Below are 25,899 nucleotides of genomic sequence, written 5' to 3' on the forward strand. Positions count from 1 at the left end.
TCTTTACTGTGGAAATATATGATGGCACATGAACACGCAGTCTTTTCACAAATCATTAGATTCATAATTACATTTTCTGCATTGTTGGTTCTCTCAATTCATTTGGAGCAATTGATTTTGCAGATTTAAATAACAATAAAGTAATTTACACAGTCTAATGTATTTTCATGGTAAGCTATGATGAAGCCAGAATCCAGTAATTCTCTGACCAAGAAATTACAAAGGTTTTCTTCTTCTGCAGTGTTCAACCCTGCCTGCAGAACTAAATGATTCATTTTATGAATCCCTCAATGATCAGGTCAATAACTCTTAATGATAAGTTCAATCAACTGCTTAAGGACCCATTATTTACAGTAAAAATTAGTAGAATTTCAGTTTGTAGTTCTTTTGCACCCACTGTAGGTCACCAAGTACACGTGTACTTGCATCAAATACACATAGCGCTGTTAACACTTCCCCCTAATAGACAACCATATAGTCTAAATGGCTACTTTAGTTATTTGTTGCAGAGATGAATACAGTTGGCTGCTTTTTTTCTATCACTGATTTGATAAAATTAGGGCAACTCACTTCTCCTATACATTCAAGATTTTTAAAAATGCATCAATTTAAAATAAATTATTTTAGTATTAAATTTTTTATTTGATGCCTAAACGTGAATCAAATCCCCTTACTGTAGGAAAATCACTCATATAATCTGTCTGTGGCTGTTATATAAGGTTTACAAGAAAGGTTTTCTTTCAATTTAAGTATTTAAAGTTGTAAACAATTCTTATGTGACTTTCTTGTACATTAAACATTATTTTTAAAATAACCATGTGAAAATTGAAAGATCAAATCTTGCAACTATGCAAGCTTCATGTATGAGGTAGTTGAAACCTATGTCAGTATTTAGTAAATCGATATGCTTTATTTTTGCATCACTGAATGCCCACCATATTTTTTTTCGCTTAAATATTCCTCAGATTGCAGGGAATTAACTGTTCAAGCTTTCAGGCTCCCCAAGCTGGCTACTTTTTCGTACAGGCGGACTACTCCACATGCCTGGGGAAAACCCTGTCTGCTGCTCTCTCTTTGGCTCAGTCCCATTTCTAATTTTACAAATTAAAAGGGGTTAGTGGTGAAATCTTTCCCTGTGAAAAAGGAAGACTACTTAAGAACCTGAAAACTCATCAGTAGTTGTCCCTTACTATATTGCTGGACTATACACTGAACAATTAATTTTATCAATTGTTTGTAATAAAATGACTCTAATGTGTTGCAACAACACTGATTTGATATGATGGTTGTGTAATTAATGAATACTTGAACATCTCTAAAACGAGGAAACTATCTACAGTATGTTTGTCCCATTCTTTTACAGCTTGAGCAGCCGTCTTGTCAAAGCAATCTTGGAGATTTCTGGCTTTGGAAAATCCACTGGAGTGACATCATCACGCACTATTTTTGCCATGTTATTGCATAAAAACAAAGCCACATTTGCACTGCATTTTGTGTGGAAAGTGTGATATTGAATCTCTCCTTAAGTTGTTGTTTGACATCAATGGGTCAACTAAAACAGGGAATATGATCATTTGAATCTGTTATAAAAAAAAAAATTTTACACATGGGGTACAGTGGTCCATACTGAACGGGACTGTGGGTTGGTAATTTCTTCAAAACTATGGAATTTAATGTCACATTTCTCAAAGGTAAAAACTACATTATATTTTTACCATCCACACATCTTTGCAATATAATTCTCCCTGTATGTGTTAATAAAACATTATACAGTAGGAAAGTTAAAAATGGAAAACACCTACGTACTGTATATAATTATATTTTTCTGCATTTACCTTAAACATATTTGTATGTTTAATTTGCACTTTTTGGGAATCCAATACAAGAATACAAGAATGCCATATTGTTCTCTGTATAAGTAAAAAAATCATTTTGAACTGGGGCAATGATTAGGGGACAAAAAATGCCTATAGATGCATGTATTCCATATAAAGTATTCCTTTTTAGCTTGATCTGTAATTTTACCACTTTAATGAATGAAGTTACAAAGTTTTCTTCATTTCCAACTCTTGAAATGGCAACTTTATTATATTTTGATATAGATTTTTTTAATGAGATTTTTTAAATTCCATTTTCAGTTGTTTTTTTTTTTTGTCATTTTTTGACATCCTAAATTTAATACAGTGAGTTAAAATTTAAAAAATAATTTTCTTTTCATAAAGTTGAGGTTATGATCAAAAATGATTCCAAACCTGAGCACGGTAAACATTATCTGAGTGGTTTTAAATTATCAGAAAAGTATTGGCAAAAGTGCAAAAACAGCCCGTGGGCTTCTATGGGTTGAGGGAAATGTATCCCCAGTATGTCCCCTACTGCACCATTTTAACAAGTACTAGGAAACCCACACCTAGATGTGAGTCTTAGAGGTAGGGCTGAAGGGCAAGGGCTGTATTGGGACTCAGAAAGCAAAAAAGGAGAACACTCCAAACAATAAACTTCTTAACGCACAAAAAAAAAAAAAAAAAAAAAAGGACTCAACACTCAAAAAAATGTTAGCTGATTTTATTTCTAGACTAGGTAATGCTAACAACGGGCATGTTTTGATTCTAAGTCCTCCTCAGTGTTAGCTGACAACGCTGAAGAAGACCATGAGTCCAAATGTACTGGGACTAACCTATCATTCCCACATATGCATGCTGTGCCGCAATCCACAGCACCACAGTTTTGCTCTGACTGAGGGCAAATGACACACCGGAAGCATGTCTGGCTGCACAACGTAACGTAGCCCTGATCAGCTTGAGACAAGAGAACAGAGATCGAGAGGGAACTGCCAGTTCATGTAAGAATAGTATGTCAACAAGCTGATTATTCAGCCTTTTTGTGGTCGATTTCATGCCAACATGATTCCACAATTTTACTGTTTCCGCCAGTGGTGAGTTCATTATTAAGTTAAAAGATTAATGTTTGCTACAAAGAATCCGTGGATTCATGCACATTTCTGTGGCTTTTTACCACAGATAACTTTTCCTCTTAAATGGTGCTGTTGTCTCTCTGCAACCCACTGACCTGCTGGTAACCTTTTGCTTGTGCTGTAGAATGAGACGTGATTAATTATCAGGAGTCCATGCATTGTGTTGTATTTTGAAGTCGACTGGATATGTTGTCCGTCTTACTGGCTGTTGGATGGATCTGCTCTGCGTGGATTGAGAAGGTTTGGCAGGGCAGCAGAAAATAGACCTGCAAATCAACAAGGCAGATCGGAGAGGCACTTCAGGGACTGATGAGCATGATTTGCTCCTTATTATGATTCACCGTCAGATCGTGACGTGGAAATTGGAGGTAAATGTTTTCTCTCCAGCCTCAGCCACAGTATTAGTAGTCACAGTACTGTGACTGCCTAACTGGCTTCTTTTTAGCTGAAGGCTGGTGTATGAACTAGTACAGTAAAGCAATACACACTTCTTGAGAAAGAATCTTGTTCCTACATATTTGAAGTTAAGTAGTGCTGCAGGCAAAAGGGCAGTCTGTGAAAACTGGATGAACAACATTCTCCCTGTTTCAAGCTATTACACTATGAGATCACCTTTGAAACTAAATGTTTGGTTGGAATGGTTCCATATTGTTGCTTTAAAGGACTAAAACTATCAACTATGTATACTTTCAAAGACTAGTTCTTGCACAAAGCCTTCCTGAAAAATCCAACAGTCCACTGAAATATTCCTCACTGTGAGATAACAAGGCTCAAAGCTTCTCATTGCACATTTCTTTAATGAATTTGCATATAGACTCCTGTTCCTGCTTGAAAAGAGTCTTCCAGCTGTGAGCTAAAAGAACAAAAACACAGTTTTTTGACAGCGAGGGAAGCTTCTTCTTTATGTAATTCAGGATATTGCACTAAAGCTAAAGCTGCATATGTGAAACCATGGGTGCCTTCTCTAAAAATACAGGATCCTAGCTGCTTGTTCACCCAATAGAAACAGGTTCTTGGGACTTAGCATTTATTTGACCTACAAAACATTGGCAGAGATGGTGTATTATATAACAAATCACAACTGTTTGTTGTCTGTTGGCTGTGATGACAGTTAGTGGGTCACAGAGCACAACAGTGAGAGGCAGTGTTATTGAATGCAGCTCTGTGAAAAACTGAATAAACGGATCAGTTAAAAATAGTTTCCTGGACAGCCTTGAAGCTGTTCAGCCTTTACGTAATTTTTCTCAATGAACATCCTATTTCAGCTGCATGTCAGCACATTTAGAAAGATACATTTGGGACTATAAAGAATTTAAGAATTCTATTCCATCATTAAATTTAACACAATTATAACTAAAAATATTTATAGCTAATAGAACAGTAAAGAACATAAATGTAGATGTACTGGCAGAATTATTGGCCAAAATCTCTGCTAATCTCAATTTTACTCAATTTTGAATTTGTTAAATTTCTAAATTTTGATATACAGCAAGGCGAACCAGAATGACTGAAGATGTCAAATAATCCCCACATTTTGTCAAACTCCAAAATCTGATTAGTCAAAGACAATGACAATCAACAATATTGTGATCCCGTTTAAACTTAACATTAACACCGATTACCATCTTTTTTGGGCGTTTGGATAAGGAGTGGCCTTCCTTAGTGTTATATGTGGATGTACCTCAGTGCATACTGAAATTTGATATCCAGTAGGAGGACTGGACAGTATTCATTTCTAAATACTTCAAAGCCTCTCCAGATTTTACCGGGGTGTACAATATTATCTCCAGGTGTTTAAAAACCACATTAAACAAGCACTTATTAGTGATTATGCATCACAACGAGCAGAGCCTGCACCTCTACAGGTGCTTCATTCATAACTTTGACCAAATGCTTTGAAGCTACAAAAAAAGACATTGATTAGTCGACCTTTGCAGGAACGCTGAAGGAAATACATATATAAATAAAATGAAAGTTAAGGTTCAGGGGCGTTCGCCTGGAAAAGCCTGCACAACCCAGTCTGGGACATTACTGCAGCAGCCTTGGTCAATTTCTGGGCAATGCTCTTTGCTTGATGTTGTCTCCTCTATGTTCCCCATCATTCCTGTCCCTCATTAGATATCAACATCAATCAATTAAAAAAAAAAAAAAAATCCAACAAAAATAAATAACATCAACAATACCCAAAAATGTCTGGCTTATTGGATGAATGATAATATTTCTCTTGGGTGCACCCTTTTTTTCCCACTTCAAAACACATTATTGAATTGAAAATAAGGCACATATAGGCTTGAATGACTGGTTTAAAAGCCTGAAAGTTTAGCAATCCTTAGAATAGCACTGAAAAATAACACACAGTCACAGTCACAGAACATCAGACTTTACTCTCAACATTACGTAGTTGTCTGGCTGTAAGTGACTGTACACCTCTCGCAGTCAGCAGGACGGGTCAGTGAACCTGAAACTGCTCTGTTGGAGTGTTTTAATGCCCAGCAGCTGTGAAGAATCTGTGTCACTGTGTTAAAGGTAAGCAGGAGTTTTCTGAGCAGAATCACTACAGTGAATCACCATGAACTCTTCCTAGAATAAAACAGGATTTAGCCATCATACAGACATAATGTATACTGTTATACCATATTAGAATCAGGCAAACCACATTATTGTCATATAAATCATAGCGTCTAAGCATTTTTCCACATTTTGTTGTTTCTCCTCGACACTGATTAGTGTAGTGTTGTTGTACTTTAATCAAGATCTCAATCAGCTCTGAGCACAATAACATGCAAACATGTTTTTCATAACTGTCTATTTTGGGCCATAAAATCACTTCATACTAAAAGAAGAGTGTGGGCCTTTCTTTGGTTTGAGTGTCACTGTGCTGCAGTAAAACCCTTCACTTTGAATTTCATGCAGCTTTTCCGCTCAGTGTGACAGGCTTACTGTACAAAAGGAGCTCTGAAACAATGGTATGTAAATTTACACCAAACAACAGGAACAAATGTCAAAAGCCTCTTTCACACATGAAAAGCTGTCAGTTTCAACAGAATTTTGGGACATTGAGATCTTAAAATTTCCAACAGTGCCTTTCACATGTGAACCTCACGGTGGTAAATTGTCCATGCAATAAAAAAGGATTTGGTTATAACCATTAAAAGAGCATAAGAGACAAAAATGTGCATGAGAAGAGAGTGTTCAGTATTGTCTCTGAGTTAGTGTCGCCAAAACATGCTTAATGGTGTTTAATAAAATAAAGATAATGTTGGGAAACGATGGTGAGCAGAAAAGAGAATGAGGCAGACAAACTTCTCTTAATACAAAACAGAGATCATCCTACGTACTTCCATGTGATGAAGTTTCTAATACCTGGTGCATTCACACTTAAGCTTCTTTGGACTTCAAACTATTTATACGAGCAAGCAAGTATGAAAAACTTCATGAATTCTAGTAGAACCACGTTGACTGTTTGCTATATGAAAGGAGCTGAGGACAGCAGGAGTTTCAGGACCTGCTTAACTAAGAATGGACTACAGCTGCTCTGAAAACTGTCCACCATTTGATCCTGCTATCTTCTCTATCCCAAGGTCTAATTTGCGCTATTATAACACGCCCATGATGTTTTCCTGCTCATAGCAATTCACTTTTTTACGACCTCTGAATGTGAGTGAAGCTGTAGGCATCTTTATGCAGAGCTTTGCTTTCATGCTGACAGGATAAAGTTTTGTCTGCATAAAGATGACTGCTGGGAGGGTAAACTATTTCTACTGTGTAGTGGTGCTATCACCATTTAAAACAAAACATCCCTGAATAGAATCAGCAATGGCAACTTAATGAGAAAGAAAACCACTTCATCCTCATCATGCATAACAGCCAACAACTGTCCCCACACATGTGGATGAAGCATTGAGCTGATATCCCTGGACTGATTCACTCCTGATTACATACCTAAGGTAATGACAAAGTAGTATTTAAAATACTCATTTACAGACAATTAAATTATATTTTAACCTGACACAACAGATTTGACCCATCTGGGCAGCTGCTCATACACTGTGTAAAGGGAGGACAGAACCTCAGAGAAGAAAAAAAAATCTCAGGTGATTGGATTAAGATGGGCCAATCAGAAAATAAAACACATCATGTAGCAGGTATGCACTGACCCTGGGAGTAAATTACTTGTTGTTCCTTGTCAGAAGAACCAGACCGTAAATCAAAACTCTTGCCAAAGTTAGCTGGGAAATGACCAAAACCTCTTTCCATCAAGAAAAGCTTTCAGTTCATTTTTGTGTTTTTGTAAAAAAGAAATATTGTGCATTATCAAAAGTATTGCTGAATCCACACTAGGTTCTTCACTGGTTGTCATGGCGTCATGTTTGAGATAAGATAAAACAGACTTTAATGCCCCCACAGTTACAAAATCAATGAATACATAAATAGAGATCATGCAAAACTCAACAGTCCATCCTGTAACAGCAGTAATTCCATCTAAAAACTTTCCACGTACACATAAAAAAAAAAATTGGCAGCAGTGACATACTGGTACATTGCACAGTCCCATTGTACGTCTCACATTACCTGTTGTCCAGAAATTTAATGGACATGGGCACAAATGAATGTTTGTATTGGTTTAAGCTGATTGGATTAGCTACAACTTTCTGTGCCTGCCTTATGACAGGTTTGCAGTACAATATAACCATGACAGTAGCGGCTGCATTTCTCCCCTTTAACAAAAGTGAATGGTCAGGTTGTTCCCTGGTCAGGAATGAACATTCCAGCTTGAGGCCTGATGACAGGAATCAGGGCAATCAATTAGCATTGAAAGGCTAATTCTAGGTCATACATTCACTAGAATTTCACCACTGTCACTGTCACTGGAAAGTTTTTGTGTGACATATCTTGTTAATACTACAGTGCCACTACCACCAACTTTTAGTGTACAGTGATTTTTTTCCCCTCAATGCACCTGTCAGCTAGAAATGGAGTCTGTGATCTAGCCATATTTTGCAGTGTGACTGATTTGCATAAAAAGGGCTAATTATTCCCCAAACGACAGCATCAACTGATATTCACAAACAGCTCTTGTGCACAGCAATGCTATTTGGTTTGCTAAGTAGTCAGAGGTGCATTTAAGTAGTGCCTGTGCTTTGTGAATTGGATTGTGTGTGAGGTTAAGCAGGTGCAAATGGAGGGCAATCTTTCTTTAAATTAGATTCTCAGTAGTAATATTTGAAATCATGTGATTAAAAAAGACCTGTGTAGTGGGTATAAAGTGTGCTATGGACCAAGGATGAATGACTGACTTAAAAGCAGGCAAGTTTTTCAGTGAGATGTTTCAGTCATACAGCTCAGCAAGGACACACATAACCCTGATACTTTCAAATGACATCAGAACTACTGCATTCAGGTGAATGGACTCGGACTTGAGCAAGTATAGCATAAATATTCATGTCCAGTTGCCAATGACAGTGAAGTCTGAATAACTTAAACATTTGGTAGTCATCTCAATGATGTCTTCTAGCAAAAACTGTCCAATCCAGCAGCCAACTTCTCCTAAAAACAAAAAAACGACATTTTAAAATGGCAATTAAAACATGGGCTAAGTCTTACCATGGAGTGACCCACGATGAAGACAGGCAGGTCAGGGTGGCGGCTCTTCATCAGGTCGATGTGCTGCAGGGAGTCTCTGATGTAGATCTGGAAGTCTTTGATGTTCATCCTGTCACCTTCACTCTGACCGTGGCCGACTGTGGAGAACAAGAGGGAAGAAAAAAGTGACAGATTAGAGGAAACCAAGACAATTAATCCTGCAGTCTAAAGATGCCTGGAAAAGCCCTGAAAAAAAACACAAGTTTAAAGGATAAAAGAAAAGAGGACAGTCTATTTGAGGATTTCCAAACGTAAATTCACACTTGACCTTTTGGGGAGTTTGAATAAGAGAAGCTATGCAGCATAATAACTGACATGTGAAATTTCAAATGTTTTAAGCACTTTTTAATGATTTAGTTTTGGGGCTTTTTTGCCGTTATTTTGGTAGGACTGTTGATATAAAAGTAAATGACATGAGAAAGAAGCCACAGGTTGGTTTGAAACCTGACTGTCCGTTTAGAGGACTAGTTTCTGTGTGAAGTTTATGTTTTCATAACATTATGGATAACATGAAACTATCACCTTGGTACACAAGTGAAGGACAAACCAATTTCTCAGCACAGCCTCCCCAGAGTTGAGCTTCAGCTGGATTCACAAATATTTTTACCGTGTTATTCTTGTATTTGGCTGTGTTACAGAAAAACACTGTTATATCTTCTTTCTTTCAGCTCAGTATGCTATAAAGACAGTGGTGCTGACTTCCAGACTTGCGAAAAATCGATCAATCTTGAGGAGAGGTGGGTGATAAACAGGAAGGAGCTTAAAGGGGGGTGGATGGATTAAGAGATGAGGAGAAAATAAGGTGAAGAGCACAGAGGCATGAATGCAACAGAATAAGGATAGGAAAGTAACAGAGAGAAACAAGGTGAAGATGAATTTGGAGACGTGAGAGGTGACTGGGGTTTGACACATTTTCTTGCATGTGGAAAATGGGTGGGACTGATGAGGAGTGAGGGCTACCTCCATGCAAGTTCCACCCATCTTTTCGAAAAGTTGCTAATGAATTTGTGCAATTTAGAAAGTGCTCTTTCTGTCTTGGTCAAAATTTGAGTGAGGATAATTACTTTTCTTTAGATTTTCAAACTTGCAACAATTTAAAAAAATGAAGATTTTATCTTGTTTTAAGATATGGTATTGAAGGGTAAAAAAATAATGACAACCTCAATATATTTTTACAGTCCGTCTGCCACTTTCACAACTTACACTGAGTCCTAAAAGCATTCAAGCATCAGACATCACCTGCGTCTGTCCCTAAACTATCTCCACTAACAAGCTGATAAGCTCTTTTGAGTGAGGAAAGTAAAAGAAAATCAAGGAAACTTTCCCATTAAACCTGATACCTTATATCATGGGGAGTTCAAACTATGGCCTGAGGCTGATTTTTGTTTGGCAGTAAATAAGAAATAAATAAGAAATAATATTGAAAATGGCCCACATTACCACATTAAGCTTGTGTGTTTACAATTAACAACAAATTACATCATTTGGGCTGTTAATATAAGTGCTGCGGGGGGGGGGGGGGGTGGTGATTGAATACATTACTAAACAAACATTTTAACAAGAGGAAGTTATTGGTTTGTTTTTTGTGACTAAACTGAGATGACACTGTGAATGGTGAAAATAAAATGGAAACCAAAATAATATCAATATCTTGATTTATATCCTCTTGATAGATTACAGCAACAAATAGCAGTACCAGTAAGATTTCAGGGGCGGAGCCAGTGGTGGCTGAACTGGGCCTGCTGAAATTTGACTGGCCTCCTACAGGTCCTGAAAATTATTGTCTATTTACCATGTCAGCCATTAGGTAGCCATTAAGGCATAGTCAAGCATATCTTAATCCACATTAGATTGGTTTTAGTAACTTTTGGTTTGGTTTTAGTAACTTTTAGTAAGTTCTGATATTGTGGCAACATTTATTCGTTTATCGTTGTTTATGGTCCATATCACAAAGCTCTACCTCTAACTACATTCCTACCTGACAAACAGGGATTATCAGTTTATCAAAAAATAAAAGTGCAAATCGGGATAAACAATGCAACAGACTGCCCTTTTCAGACTGCCTTCAAAATTCAAGAAACAACATGCACAAAATTAGCAATAAAATGTGATAAGAGCTCAAACTGAAATGGATATTACTGCCAAATAATGCAAAGTGCAATGTGAAGATGTGCAAATGAGAAATATTAGTGCAGGAAGAGAAGGGGGAAACCTAAGGGCTTATTGCCATTGAGCAAACTAATGCACTGGATTTAAAGGAGACAAAGAGTCTTTCAGTCTTCATCACAGGAGACCTTAAATATCCACCTATGGGCAAAAGCTCACACTCAGCCCTGTATAGCAGTAGCCCACCTCTGGACCTGCCTGTTATAAATGGCCATCAACACGGCCTTATGACTACCTGAGATTTCGCCGTACGCTTTTCCAATATTACCAAGATGATTTTATTGGCCAAGTTTAGATTTCCAAACCATGGAATGATACAAAAAAATGCAATTTAAGTGTGAAAATTACATTGAATTTAATGGATTAAAAAGCTGATCATGAAAAGTCAGTATAGCTCTCAGATATTGACAATGTTACCTGGTTAGTTAGTTCTCTAGTTTTTTAAATTTTACAGCATTTAATAAAAGTAAATCTGTTGGATTTAATCCATATAATCAGCTGGAGGCCTGCATATCTCACTGATGTGACACACAGCAGGGTGTTAGTCCAGTTGTGTGTCTTTATGTGTGTTTCTGGGAAGATTCCTTCATCCTAACAGCAATATGAAAGCATCAGAACTGTCTTTAAGATGACAGACCAGAACAATAAATCTGTCAAGTCAGTGGGATCTATTAAGGGATCTGACATGTAGACATTCCTTGGAAAAAAGAAGAGGAGAAGAAAGGGAAAAGTGAAATGTATGGGGAAAATGTGTAAATGATGATAGATGATATTTTGACAGGGGATGAAGAAAGAAAAAACAGAAGAAAGAAATGTGACTGATTGATGGAGAGGAGGAAAAGTGCATGAATATGTATGTGTGTTTGCATTCATATAATGTGTGTGTCTCCTCCAGCCTTCTGCAGCAGTGGCTGAGAGGTGAGGCAGGTTGCCATAGCGACCATTGAACAAATAACAGCGCTAAGCTCCTAAACACTCACAACATGTGCAGCTCACACCTTCTCACTCTCTTGCTGTAATCTTAAGAGTCTGCTCATGTAATTATACATACTGTATTTATATATATGCACTGTTTAAAATGAAGATATCGATATTTTCTCCATCACCAATACTGAAGCAATCATAACAGCCTAGAAATCAATGTCCAGTAACAGCAGCAGTGAGTGACGGTGCATTGCAAACTTCCAGATCGATGCTCACTTGTTTCTACTCCCACGTCACAGATCAATGAGCTCACACACCCCTGAATCCACATCTAGTGTTATTTCACTCCATCAAACACACACATGCTCAAATATTCACACATGAGCTCACTCTGACATTCAGACAACTGACACACAAACACAGCAGAGCACATACCCACTGCTGTATGGATGAAGAGCTGCAACAGGAGGAAAGAGCTCTGTGATAAATGCTAATGCTGGTTTTCTTGGTAATGATTTAATTGGATTTCAGGGTTTATTATGATTCAAAGCCTACAGAGCAATTGTAAATAAAGGAGACAGATCAATGTTGTAATTTTAAAAACCCTGTTGACTCAATGATATGAAGCATGAAGGTCTAAATTGCATGTTAATAAAATCAGAGAGGGAGGAGACCAAGGGGCAGTCTATGGTATTGAAAACAATCCTGATTCTACAGCAGGAATAAACAGGACAACAGCCTTCAAAAACAAATTTGGTCCTTATTGACACACAATGTATACTGGGTGAATTTTGAATGAGCTCCCAAAAATGTTAAGGCCAAGAGTTATGCCTAACTAGAGGTGAGGCCAGTCTGACTCAAGGGCAGGCACATTGCTGTTTACCAGGAGGTTTAATGTCACTGAAATGTTATTCAAGTTTTCTATTTGATTTCATGCAAAAATTATTTTTTAGGGCAACACTAGCAACATAAGTTATGTAACAAGAAAGAATGAATTGTAAAAATGCACACCATCTCTCCAACGTGACAGCCCCTGACACATGAGCTACAGTAACCTCCAGTATTGTGCAGAACTTTAAGGCATGTTTGAACCTAAAACTGAGGCTAGAGTAAGACACAGATGTGGCGAGTAAGCCACCTGAGGGCGCCACCGGGTGAAAAAGAGGATTTGCACAAACCCAGTCATTCTCTGGATGTCCTTGCATATTATCAGGGGAATGGGAACATAATCTATTGAAAAATAACAAAGTCCACATCTTTAGGGCAGATTAAGGGGTGGAGGTGGCCAGTTGGCAAAGCCTAGGGTACCATCTTAGTGGTTAGTTGGGCTCCCATGAATCCCTTGGATGTCCCAAGGGCCCAAAAACCGCCGCTGGTCTCAGGGCATCTTACCAGGGGTGAAAAGGCCCGGGCAAGAGAGATGCCATCGAGCTTGCCCTTGGCTACCCAGACATGTGTCAAGCTCGACTTTGCCCCCCCCCTTAGTATGCTGTAACATAGTACATTTAAATGCAGTACAGAGCACTTAATCACAGCAGGTTAGCATTGTCTCAAATCGCACACTGCCATTTGTACTAGCAGGAAGTGACAACAGTTAAACTGCCACTGTTTTCTTCTTCTTCTACCTTTTTCTACCAGCAGGTAACTTGTATTTTCTGTTAGCTTTGTTCGCTGAGAGAAAATGAACTTATTTTGACTTAAATACCCTTTTCTTGAGTGAAATCTGCTACTGTTGCTAATAACATGTTAGCTAGTTGCATGCTAAAATTAGCTAGCAAGCTAGCTTGCTAGCACTACAACATCTGCTACAGCACCAATATGGCATTTATTGTGGTTGACAGGTGTCCATCACTCCATACTCATTGTTGGACGTTATTGATATGCCAGTAGCGTACTGTATTTGTGTACATTTGGAAATCGCTGTGTGCACTCATGCACTCAAAATATTTTGTATTTAGTACAGAAGTATGCAATTTGAGACACACTGAATATCTGCCACTGGTGTAGTGACTGGCTCAGATGTAGCTATAGTAGAGTGACAGTTTTATTAGAACCAGACTGCATTCCTTGCTCTAAAAGATTTTCTTGGTGAAAAAAAAAGTTTTTCCTCTTCTCTTGACCAGCTTCACCACAAATTTGATTCACCATCTTGCTCCAGCAAGTTTGGAGATACCACGTCATATGCTTCATTACTCTGATTGGCCTGTAATAAACAAGACAGAAAGAACATTTGTCCAATCACCTTTTGAGACTCTTTTTCACAGGTTCTGCCTTTTCCAAAAACTTTGGATAAGTAGATGGATGTGAGACTTATCCCATGCAATGGATAAGTGGTACAGTATCTAATGTGCCAGGTCATCAAATGCCCTTCAGTAACCAAACAGCTAATGTAACTCAAACTTTGGCATATATTTTCAAGTGTGTGTACTTTTCAGTCATTTTTAACAAAAAACAGCTTCAATCAGTAAAGAGAGAACTGTCAAAATCGCTCAAATACATTGGCATTTTTTTCTGTATGCAGCAGCAGTCCAGTCTTTAAAAAAGACTGAGGGGTTGCCAATTAAAGTCAAGCTCAGATCATGTCTGGAAATTGGACTGGTAGCTAAACAGATCACTTGCTGTATACTACCAATATGCCCTTGAGCAAGGCACAGAGTGTACAATTGAATTTCCACATTCTCTTATTAGAGCATATTTAGTATATCACATTTGTAAAACTTTGACAGTTTGCAAAAGTTTGCCTGCCCTTTTTGCACCTAAAATCAAGACATCACCCCAGGACTTCTATTTTTGTTGTTGTAATATCAAACAGGTATCATTATTGTTTGGTTTTTACTAGTCTAAAATCATCGTGAACCCACATACTACTTATTTCAGTATAAAACATGCTCAGCTGAATCCTCATCTGCAGCTGGTTAATTATAAATCGTGATGGTGCTGGCTTTGGTAGGGGATGTGCATTTTTAATGATGATGGGTGCTTGGTCTGCGTAATGGCTGTTTTTATGGGGAATGCAATGTGATCTCTGTAACCTTATTTGTTAGCTTTTTAATGTCTAAAATGAAGTGAGGTCATCAGAGCTGGAGAAAAACAATCCCTTCATAGGCTGATGAATTCAGCAACTTTGCGAGCTTTGATCTAATTAAATGTCAGAGTTCCATTATTTCCCTGTAATGGGAAAACAAACAACATCAGGCTGTTCCTGTCTACTGCTCTGTTATCTCTATCTTTCACAATAAAATACATTATAGGTACTTCACCAGTGCCTGATAATAAAATGTCAGTGCTTCTGCTTCAGTATTCAACAAAGCCAGTTTGTTTTCTACTGCAAACTTTGAATTAGTTCGTCAAGGCAGGCAGTGTGACAAATTTGAAGGATGTTCTGTGGTAAATAGATGCTGAGAGTGCCAGATGGAAGAAACCTCCAGTCTGTGCCGGCTGTGATTGAAAAAGACCTTAAAGTCCTATAATTAGAAGGCAAAACATTAAAAGAGAAGCTACCACAGAGTGAGGAGAAAGCCACATCCTGCTGCTGTATCAGAAGCTGCCCAGAGATAGATGAATGTGAAACTGGTGTCTTCAGGGACTCGTTCCAGTTGAGTGTGACATTTCCCCGCCTGTCACTGAGCAAACTGCTCCTGTGTGAAGAGCCTTCATCATCCTCATCACTCACTCGGCCTTTTCACTATCTGGGCTTGCTCTGAAAACATACCTCTGTAAATGTTTCTACACTTGCAGCTGAGATTTCTTTGTCTCGCTCTTACAGAACACACATGCTGTTATTTTACAGCCAGGATTTACTGCACACTCACATGAGTTCACACATTCCTGCTATATCTTAGACCTGCTCAGCGTGAGCCCAGCTGAGGAGTGAACTGATTTGCCTCAGAGCGCCTTGGTGCAATATAACACTTTGATATTTATTCAGCCAGCTCTGTTTCTATTTTGTACCCAACTCAAAACTTCTATTAAAATTACATATAATATTCAAAGAAGTTTTTGCCTCCGCCAAGGAGTTTATGTGATCGGCGGGGTTTGTTAGTTTGTTTATTAGTTTGTTTGTTAGCAACATAACTCAAAAAGTCATGGACAGGTTTTGGTGAAATTTCAGGAAATGTCAGAAATGGCATAAGGAAGAACTGATTAGATTTTGGGAGTGATCCGGATCACCATCTGGATCAGGAATTTTTGGAAGCATTCTGTACTATTGGGAGATAGGGCTAATGGCGGAGGTCTGCTCTTCACTCTAGTTTGCACCATAACACTGCACTGTCTGACAGAGTGCAGAGGGAAACACAGAAGCAAGTAAGGAGTACATTAGCAGTGGGCTAAACGACTCATAAGCTTAACCCTTTAAGGCTAATTGTATCATATTTGTATTTATCTCTGTCTAATCAACATGATCAAAAAATGTCACAGAAAAACTTGAAAACAATGTGATAGACAGAAAGGGGGGGGTTTAATAGCAAGTTTTGTTTTTTGTATTTCAATAGAAGATTTCATGAACATCTCACTTCTGAAAAATGATAATTTTCTGGCTATTTGAGGTAACATGGAGCTTTTGGTAGCTGTGACTTGTTTATCCCTTTTTTTATGGTAACTTTGGTACTTTTCTGTACTGTCAAATGCAAAAAAATAATAAACTATGTGTCATTTGTTATTAACACTTTTTAGATATGTATATGTCTGGGCTTTTTAACATCTTTATTTAGAGAGAACAGTTGACACAGGGATAAGAGACTGGGGGAGGGACATGTGAGAAAGGAGCCACAGGCAGACATGAACCGGGGCCATCAGAGCACATGGGGTGTGACTTAACTGCTAGGCCATCACAATAAAAGTGGGCCCCTGTTTAGCTCAACTGGTAGAGCAGGTACTCATTTACTGAGTCCTCAACACACTGGTCACAGGATCAATTCAGTCTCAGAGCATGTTTGGTCGCCCACTCTCTCTCCCTGTATTTTATGTCTCTCTTTAGCCATCCTATCAAAATAAAGGCATTAAGCCCATGAATGTTGATCTCTATCCAAACTTGAGCTTTAAAATGCATGATGTACTAAGGATTTTGGTACTTCTCTTTTCTGTCACTGGTCTGTCTGGTTCTCCCAGTACTGAGTGGTCAGCATGATGCTGTTTCACTGAAACCTGGAGCTTCATTCACACTGAGTAAACCAACACTGTGACATTGTTCTTGACAATGTGCTTAGAGTGTGCCACCTACACACTTAAACACATTGAAACGCTGCAGCAGAACAATAGAGAGATGTACTGAGCCTAATTCATTTCCCCTAGGAGCCTTCACTCACTCAGTAATTAGCAAGTCTTTTTATAAAACAAAGAGGAGGATGGTGGGCTTTCTATTTTTACTACACACAAACATTATCAGTTTAAAATGGCCTAATAAGGCAACTTAATTGGACTGTAGATCTAAAATATGACATCAAGGTATGGAACAAGTATCTGTTTGCAGCATTGTAAATTTGGTAAAACATAAAATGGAGTTTATGTTGAGAAAATAAAAAATACAGATGTGAAAAAAATAAATAAGCAATACCTAGTTACTGTCACAAACACTGGTCGGTGTTGTAAAGGGGCAAAATTTTTCTCATGTTCAATAAGTTATTCTGTGATTAATTGTAAATGAGTAAGGACAACCCTGTTTCCTAAAAAGTAGGTACAATGTGTAAAACATAATGCAGTGGTTTACAAAAGATTGAAACATTTAATTAAAAATAGCACAAAGACAACGTGTAACTTTGAAATTGAGAAATATCATTGTTTTCATAAAATTTTACTCCTGTTTTGACTTTGGTCTCAGTGACTTGTTTTGAAAAAAGTTGGGACGCTGTCATGTGTTGCATCACCTCTTACTTCAGTAACCCACTGTAATCATCTGTACTATTGTTAAAGCCACCTGAACAGCTGAAGGAACAGGTAGTGTCATCAACCGGATGTTGGCACTTTCACAGCTCACAAAGACACAGTTAAACTATATTATTCTGCCAGGATTACAGCCAATTTCTTTTACTTGTTTATTTTTTCTATCTGGCAGAAAAACAGGACAGCCAGCTGTCAATTGTCCTTTTATAACTCGCAAATTTCTTTGAGCTCTGTCCGTGTAAACACTCAGTTGTTATTACGAACAGCAGGTGTGTGGACAAGCAGTCTGGCCAAATTGTCTATAGCAGGGATTTCAAAGATTGGAAGAGAGAGCCTCCCCTGAAAGAACAAAATGTATGCTACTACCCCTCAAAATAACAGGCGCATCACAAATGCGCTTTTGGAAGACTGGTCAAACATTCCCATAAACACACTCCTAAACCTTGTGGAAAGCCTTCCCAGAAGAGTTGAAGCTGTTATAGCTGCAAAGGGTGGACTGACTTCATATTTAACCCAATGGATTAACAATGGGATGTCACTTAAATTCATATGCGAGTCAACACAGGTGAGCGAATACTTTTGGCAATAAAGTGTAACTAAAATATGAACCGTATGCTAACCATGGGGGAATTTTATCACAGTTATCATTAATCTCTAGCCTTGAACCTGATGGTGGAGATTGCACAGCCTCATGCAATAATTAGTCACCACGTTTGCAAATCAAAGCCTGTGGTCATGGAGCAAATCAAGACTGATCCAGGAAAATCTAAACTTTAAATCATCGTGGTCATGCTTCCCCTTTTCACTGATCCTCTCTCTCACTGTAGTTTTACCCCCCCCAAAAAAGAAAGATTTTACCAAATACATAGCATAAGTTAGAACACCTTTCTTTGTATTAGCTGCAAATCCCCTGAAGACCTCCGTCGTCCCCCTGGGAAGGCGTGCTTCACACTCTGCAAACCACTTTTAGCATGTGCATTCAGAGGATTATATTGTTAAAAATCTGTTTAAATTAAGATGCAGATGGCCTAGCAGCTAGGTAGGATCCCATCGATGGTGGCTTTAATTCTCCACGCAGGCAGCCTGGGTTCAAGTCTAACCTGCAGCTCTTTTCTTGCATGTCATTCCCCTCTCTCTCCTGATATCTGACTCTCTTGATTGTCCTGTCTGATAAATGCATGAAAGCTCAAAAATAAAACTTAAAAAGGTTCAAACTGTCATAATGCCTGGTCTTCCATGTTTTTAAAGTTGATAATGAACTGAAAAATCATCTAATGTGTTGAAAGAATTTAGGGTGAGAATGAGTTTGCACAAGCTTTTTGTGTTAATTAGTGATAATTACAAGGGTAGTCCATGAGTATTGGTGTAAATGCATGGATATTTTAATGGGATGTGGTGTGTATGTCTTAAACTTACCATGGTCGTGTGCAAATACCAGCAGTGACAGCTCCTTTAATCTCTGTGCAATCTCATCATACGGCCCACAATGCTCCCCGGCTCCGTGGGCGATAAACACCAGAGCCCTGAGGGAAGAAGAGAAAATATGAAGTTAATTCAAGTGTTCATAAGTGGAGACCTCACTTGACCTCATGATGTCCATCTGTTATCTCCTGTACACAGAGTCAAACAAACAGCAAATGTTTGCATTTTTCTTCATGGGAGCGGCATCCTGCATTGGTTTACTGTTCCAGTTGAGGTGAATCTTAAAGACTTCTTTCCCTTGCTGAAAGATTTAATTGATAGAGATTCAGAGAGGAGGAGGGTTGTGGGATGTAGACAAGATTAACGCAGAAAGCGAGCCTGAAAGGAAAAATGGGCACAATCTGATGCAATGATAATCTGAGGAAATCCTCTGTGGCAGGACTTCAGGAAGGAGAATTGTGGGTAGATATCTTGTCTATAAAGTGTGTATGCATATTTGAACAATCACTGCTTTGACTATGTGGGTGTGTTCATGTGAGCAGGACAAAGATTAAGGAGCAGGATGGTGGAAAAATAGAAGATGAGAATGTTTTCTGAGATAACAGCTATCATCCATCTGTCCGCTTAGCTGCCTCAACGAGCTCGACTCAAAACAAACTCTGCATGAACCCAGCGAAACAAAATATGACTCAGAAACTTCAGTCTGAAACTGTGATAAGTATGCTTTATTTTCAATTTTCTTTAAGCAAAATGTTTGCATGTCAAATCAAAGATTTTTATAGAACGGCATATCAGTGACTCAGCTTCAATCGAAGTGCTTTATAAAAGGGGATTTTTGATCAATTCATTCAAAAAGTATGCAGTAGAACAAACCCTTCAGAAAATTTTCCTACTGCTATGAGAATGAACTATTCACCTGATGATGAAAATATGCAGAACACTGCACCAGAATTTGATGTTTTTCATGATTTTTTTTTTCTTTTTTTGGGGGGGTGATTTAGAAAGACATTTAGCAGCAGGCAAAGAACCTGCTCATGTTGCATGAGCAGGTTGCATGGGCAGTAGTGATGACAATCTCACCCTGCCTCATACTCTGTGTTTCATTTCACTGGTTTCTGTTCTTTTGACAGTATTCTTTAGCAGTATGTTGTATAATCATGCTCAAATAACATCACTCCAATTTTAAAACTTTCATTCGATATTCTATAATCATGACAGGTTGGCTGCATGTCTGAGGGCTAACTGTTGATGAGGTAGCACATCACTAACATCATCTCTCAGTGCAGGAAAACAGGATACTAATAGATGCAATGCTGAAGGAAAGTGATGAGACAGCGGCATATGAGCGTCCATGCATTCTTGCATTTACAGGAAAACTGGCTAATGGATGTCTCTCACATGCACAGATGGTGATTATCTATGATTTTAAAGAAATGATTTTTACAAAAATACCTGGGTGGCTGTAAATATGCCAGGGTGGCCCACTGAAGCAGTCTTTGTATGGAAAACACCTTTTTTACAGTGTTTGTAGTGTTATAACTTGATGCTTATTTAATAAGGTCTATATTTTTCCTCAGGCCCGCCCACAGAAATTGCTTGGCCCCTCACAGACTGAATTAAAGGGCCCTCTTTGGATCTGATTTAATAATATCGATTCACTAGGGATACACAGTATTATGGGCATGTTATCGGCATATGAAGATATGAAAATATCTGCTGCTTTTTACAACATATATTAGCGGTAAAAACAAATAACTGACGAGGTTTAGGCAGAACCAACAGACATCCAGTCTTATTCCTTCAACTTGAAATTGTTTTTCAAGGACTGAATTCTGTTCATTTGTTCAGACTTAAACTGTAAATAGTGTGTTTTTAGGTCAAACGTATAGGTCTGAACAACATTTAAATATCAGTTTGAATACCCGTTTCAGCTAAAATTAACTTGTAAATATCGGCATATCGGATATTGGCAAAAACTCAATATTGTACATCCCTAAAGTGTATAAATTAGTGACATTCAGACCAGATCAGCCAGGTCAGCTCAGATCAACAAGGAAGCTGACTGATTTGCTTTACTGGGGTCAAATGCACGGTCTCCTTTTCTTGTCCTTTTTTAATCAGGATCTTAACTGTTATTCAGGTCCTGGCATGGCATGAAGTCTGTTTTAAGAAAGGGGGTTTCCTTCAGAAATTGTATGTTTTTGAAGGAATTAAGAAAACAATGTGTAATTTTATTGCTTTAATAAGTAATTGTAAGTATATAATTGTTAAAATATTGATTATCATTTAGGATGGACCCATTTCTGCCAACCTTCATGTGACCCCTATGTGGCTGGGCCACAGAAAGCTTTCCCTTTTTGGTAATATTCAAATGATATCACTGACATTTTTAAATTATATTTGGTTATATGAAACCTTAGTTGTATATTATATAAATGTTATTTGCATACAACTTTAATCTGCTTAACACTTCTCACACATACACACAGACATACAGAGATGTAAACACCAGTCTGCACCATAAACACTGGCTTCTTTTTCTCCAAACATGGAAACTATTCTGTTGGAATGAGAGCATTTTATAGGCATTCAAATAACACTGCTCATTCATGATTCCATTAGGTCATCTTCGTATCTGTGGGTGGTAAACTGGTATTATTACCATCACCAGTAAAACTTCTGCCATAGAATGGACTTTTGCAATAACTGAAGGCTTGCACTGCAATGTTGTAGTGCACACATAACTGATGCTGCTGTTAGCATAGCAGAGTGATGTGTGACTGACAAAAGTTGCATAATGCAGTACATTAACAGAGTTTATCTTTAACCCAGCATCAGCTGCAGGGATTTTTAGGGATGCACTCATGCATCAGTTAACTGGTTTCAGTTGTTATCTGCCCTTTTGACAGACATTAGCCCATTTGCAAAAAAGTAAGCTATGGACCAATCAGTAGCAGATGCTTATCTGTTGTGTTGAATCAGTTTCATGCTGACAAACTAGAATATCTAACTCTGTTCAGGGTTGTGGGGGGTGGAGCCAATCCCAGCTGCCATTGATCACCAGTCAACCACAGGGCTGACATATAGAGACAAACAATCAGGCACGCTCACACCTACGGGCAATTCAGAGGCACCAGTTAACCTTATGAGCATGATCCTGGTCTGAAGGCAGAGCACCTGGAGAAAGCACACATATGCACAGGGAGAAACTCCACACAGAATGGCCCTGCCTGACCGGGATTCAAACCAGGAACCCTTCTTGCTGCTGGGCAACAGTGCAAACCCCTGAACCACCTAACATAACCATGTTTTGGGACATAGATGACAAGCCACTCTTTACCTTCTTCACTCAGGGGTAGCTAAACAGTGCCATCACACACACAGTGTTATTAGCAGTTTGTCAGTCATGTCCTAAGGTTAAAGCCTCAGCTAAGCCAGATGTCATCATTATGTTCTTTTACATAATAAACTCATTATAAAAGCTAACAGCTAAATCCCATGTTAATTTCACCTATTAAATTTATTTTTAGACAGAGTGAAGGACAAAGTGGGGTTTGTATAAGGCTGTGAGTTCTTTAAAATGAGGATTTTACTTCCTTTTTTGAGAAAAGGATAAAGACGGTTTCCCCTTCATTCAGGATTTACTTCTATCAGTGCATATTAAGCAGCAGAGCAGCAATGAAACGCTCCACTGTTCTTCCTCTGAGCAGCAGCAGCGCTCAGAAGCCTGTGAGAGCTTCAATCAGGAGCAGCACACAATTAGCCCAAATGAATTCAGCGAGAGAGGGAAAGGAAGAGACGTGAAGCAGAGCGAGAGTGAGCGAAGCAGAGTATGAGGAAGAGCAGAATAAGACGAGCTGTTCATCAAACTTCATTAGTAAATCGCTCTGATTTCACTCACTGCTCTTTCCCTTCTTCATAGAGCCATCGCCTCAGGCTGAGACTTCCTCTGCACTTGTTGGCTCAGAATGACTGTATGTGAATGCTGCCTTTGTGTGAGCACAATGTTCTGTAACACATGCCGAGGGGCAGCAGGGGATTAATGGGGCTAATCTGGGTTCATTGTGAAGGCCACTGTACATTCAAGTCCACTCTGTATACTTCACTGAAAACCAGAACATGACATCTGTAATTTGTCGTCTTCTTTTCTCTGATATTCCCCCCATCTCTTACTTTAAATACCTCTGTGGTCTGCTTGATAATAACTCCTTCTTCTTTATTTCACTGTTTTCTCCACCTTTGCTTCCTCTGACATGCTCCAAGCTGCCAGAAAAAGAAGACAAAAACTTAAAGAAAAAAGTTAAATGTCCTGTGAAGGCTGACAGTAGGAGATATAGAACTAGTTTTTGGAAGTATGAAGGACTTGATTCCCAGAAACTTAATCTGAGCAGATGTTTATGTCTGCATTCAAGGAGCTGCAAGGCTCTGCAGACAAGTGACAGTATTCAGGCATCATCAGTGGGTCGGCTTCACCGTGCAGTCAGCCAGCTATTTCCACTGAGCTAACAGTGTTCTGCTGAGGATCAGAGGAAACAAGCGTTACCTCATAGGCTGTGACACTGTGTTACTTTACTGGGACTTTAACCTGCTTCCACAGTTTGCCTCAAGGAATGTAAGAAGGGAGACTTAAACTCTTGTCATTGTAAGCTGTTATTTAGTCATTTAGTTGTCAATATTTCATGTCAACTGGTTTCTTTATACATTTTAAAGTTAATGGCTTAAGTGTGAACGATGCTTTCTTTTTGTTACTTCATCTCCTACACCAGTGGTTCCAACCTACCCATTGAACGCCCCCTTTCACATATCTCAGAGGAGCTGTGGCCCCCCCACGACCCACATGAAGACAAAAAAGTGACTGTCAAAAATACAAATCAATTTGAATTGTTTTCATCAATTAAAGCCAAACAAAATAGCCAAAACACAAGTGACAAAAGACGTTTGTATGGATCACTCATGTTTTTTATCATGATTTTAGATCGTTTGAATGACCCAAATTTTAACAAACTGAGAGCAGACGGACCCTCACACCCCCCAAAATCCCTGGTGCCTCCCCAAGGGGGGTCCTACACCTTCAAAAATATTACACAGATTAGGCATAAAGTCTGTAGAGCTAAATGATTTTCTGTTTATTGATGATTTCTGCTTTATTTCAACTGCATTAGATCAGACCAACTGAGTCAAATACCTCCATCAATCAGAGACATGCTGATGTGAAAATTAAGGTTGATACTGATGTTTTTGTCATAACTTCGTTGGTGCAGGACTCCCATAATGCCAACATTTTCTTGTGTTGTCCCATGAATACAGATCTGAATTTTCCTTGATAACCAGCAATAAGACTAGATGATACTATTTATATATTACAGTAGAATTATAATTGTAAACTGCAATACTGTCTGATATAATTGCGTTTGCACATTATCATCAAATCATGAAGCACTAGTTGATAATGTTAAATTCAGAATAGGCAAATACTTCCTATTAATAAACACAAATATTAAATATGATTATACGTTAGAATACAATACATGCTAAATGATTTAAAGCTAAAAAGTTTTTAAGTTCAAGAAATTCATTTAGAAAAAAAATAAATGATATTTAAATATTGCTAATAATAAATCAAAGTTTCTAATTAAAAATTCAATCATTTAAAAAAACCACCTATGCAGACACACATATATGTTGATATTACATATTTTCTGAACTGCATCATTATTTCCACATACAGTACAATCTTAAACCCCAACTGAGACTTTTGGTGGTTCCAGGGGGATCCAGACCCCTGTTTGCATCTAGCACAGCTTTCTGCAACTTAAGCAAATGTAATCAGTCCCCCATCAAAAAGAACTCAAAACATTACAGAGAAGACAACTAGTTAATTATTTGAAGCTCCCAGCCAAAAACCATCAGCTCAAAAATACAGATTAGCTAACGTCCAGTTTCCCTGCACCTCAACGACTGCAACTTCCTGTATGTCAGAAATCAACCCAGCAGCCTCAAACCATGCAAAATGCTGCAGCTCACCTTTTAACCAGAAACAATACATATCAACCCATTTTTATCATCTCCAGTCTCCAGTTATTTTTTAAGAAATAATATAAAAAGTTAAAGAGTACAACATCGCTATCAAACGTTCCCATATCCCTGGCAATGACTTAGTTGTTTGTTCCAGAACAAAATCTTTGACATAAGAAATAAAGAATACAGTTATTTTGATCTGTTGAACAGTTAGAATCATCTTTAGCATTACTGTAGCTATGTGTAATATTAATCTGCTTTAACAGTACTCCTAATACACAGAGACATGTAATAAATGCACTTCAAACATGTCAATCATTTTTCAATCATTCATTTTTTCAGCAGAAAGTGTGAGCTAATGGTAACACCTCCTTCTGCCTAGAAAGTAGGACTAGCCATACATCTGCCAATGTTAACTCTGAAGTGTTGCGTAATGCATTATTACGTGCATTATTTTACCAAGACGTATATGTGCTTAAGTACTTTAATCTTCTAGGAACAAGAAAAGAGGCTTTTAATGTTTCTTTCTCTCTTTCATCCTCTCACTGTCTTCTCTCTCAGCTCTCCTGGGAACCTGAGACAAGCTCGTCTCCCACACCAGTTTGAGTTGCTGGAACAACATGGCTTAAAAACCAGCCTTATTAAAACAGAGAGAGGAGAAAGAGAGTTTTCGTCCTCCCTCTGGCCTTACTCACAGCTATTCCAAACAAGCAAAGGCCCAAAACAAAGCCTCAAGCCTAATCCCCTTAATACAATCCTGACTGGCTTCTCCAAGATTACACAGGAGCTCCCAAACCTTCTGACTGTGCTCAATGCCACACTCTGCACCTTCAGCTAATATTTTTACACAACAGGTAAATGTCTGAAGTATGCTT

At 38.3% G+C, this 25,899-nt stretch overlaps 1 protein-coding gene across 2 annotated transcripts in view; it reads right to left on the reverse strand.

Annotated features, from left to right (window-relative positions):
• mgll (monoglyceride lipase) overlaps positions 1-25,899 on the reverse strand; it is an 81,123-nt gene that overhangs the window by 28,092 nt on the left and 27,132 nt on the right. For both annotated transcript variants that reach the window (XM_041799445.1, XM_041799444.1), the window contains 2 exons: positions 19,001-19,107; positions 8,576-8,712 (listed from right to left, as the gene is read on the reverse strand). In XM_041799445.1, the coding sequence (XP_041655379.1) occupies positions 8,576-8,712; positions 19,001-19,107 (244 nt within the window). The remainder of the gene's footprint in view (positions 1-8,575; positions 8,713-19,000; positions 19,108-25,899) is intronic.

The sequence above is a fragment of the Cheilinus undulatus genome, linkage group 11, assembly GCF_018320785.1.
Source record: "Cheilinus undulatus linkage group 11, ASM1832078v1, whole genome shotgun sequence".
Lineage (NCBI taxonomy): Eukaryota > Metazoa > Chordata > Actinopteri > Labriformes > Labridae > Cheilinus > Cheilinus undulatus.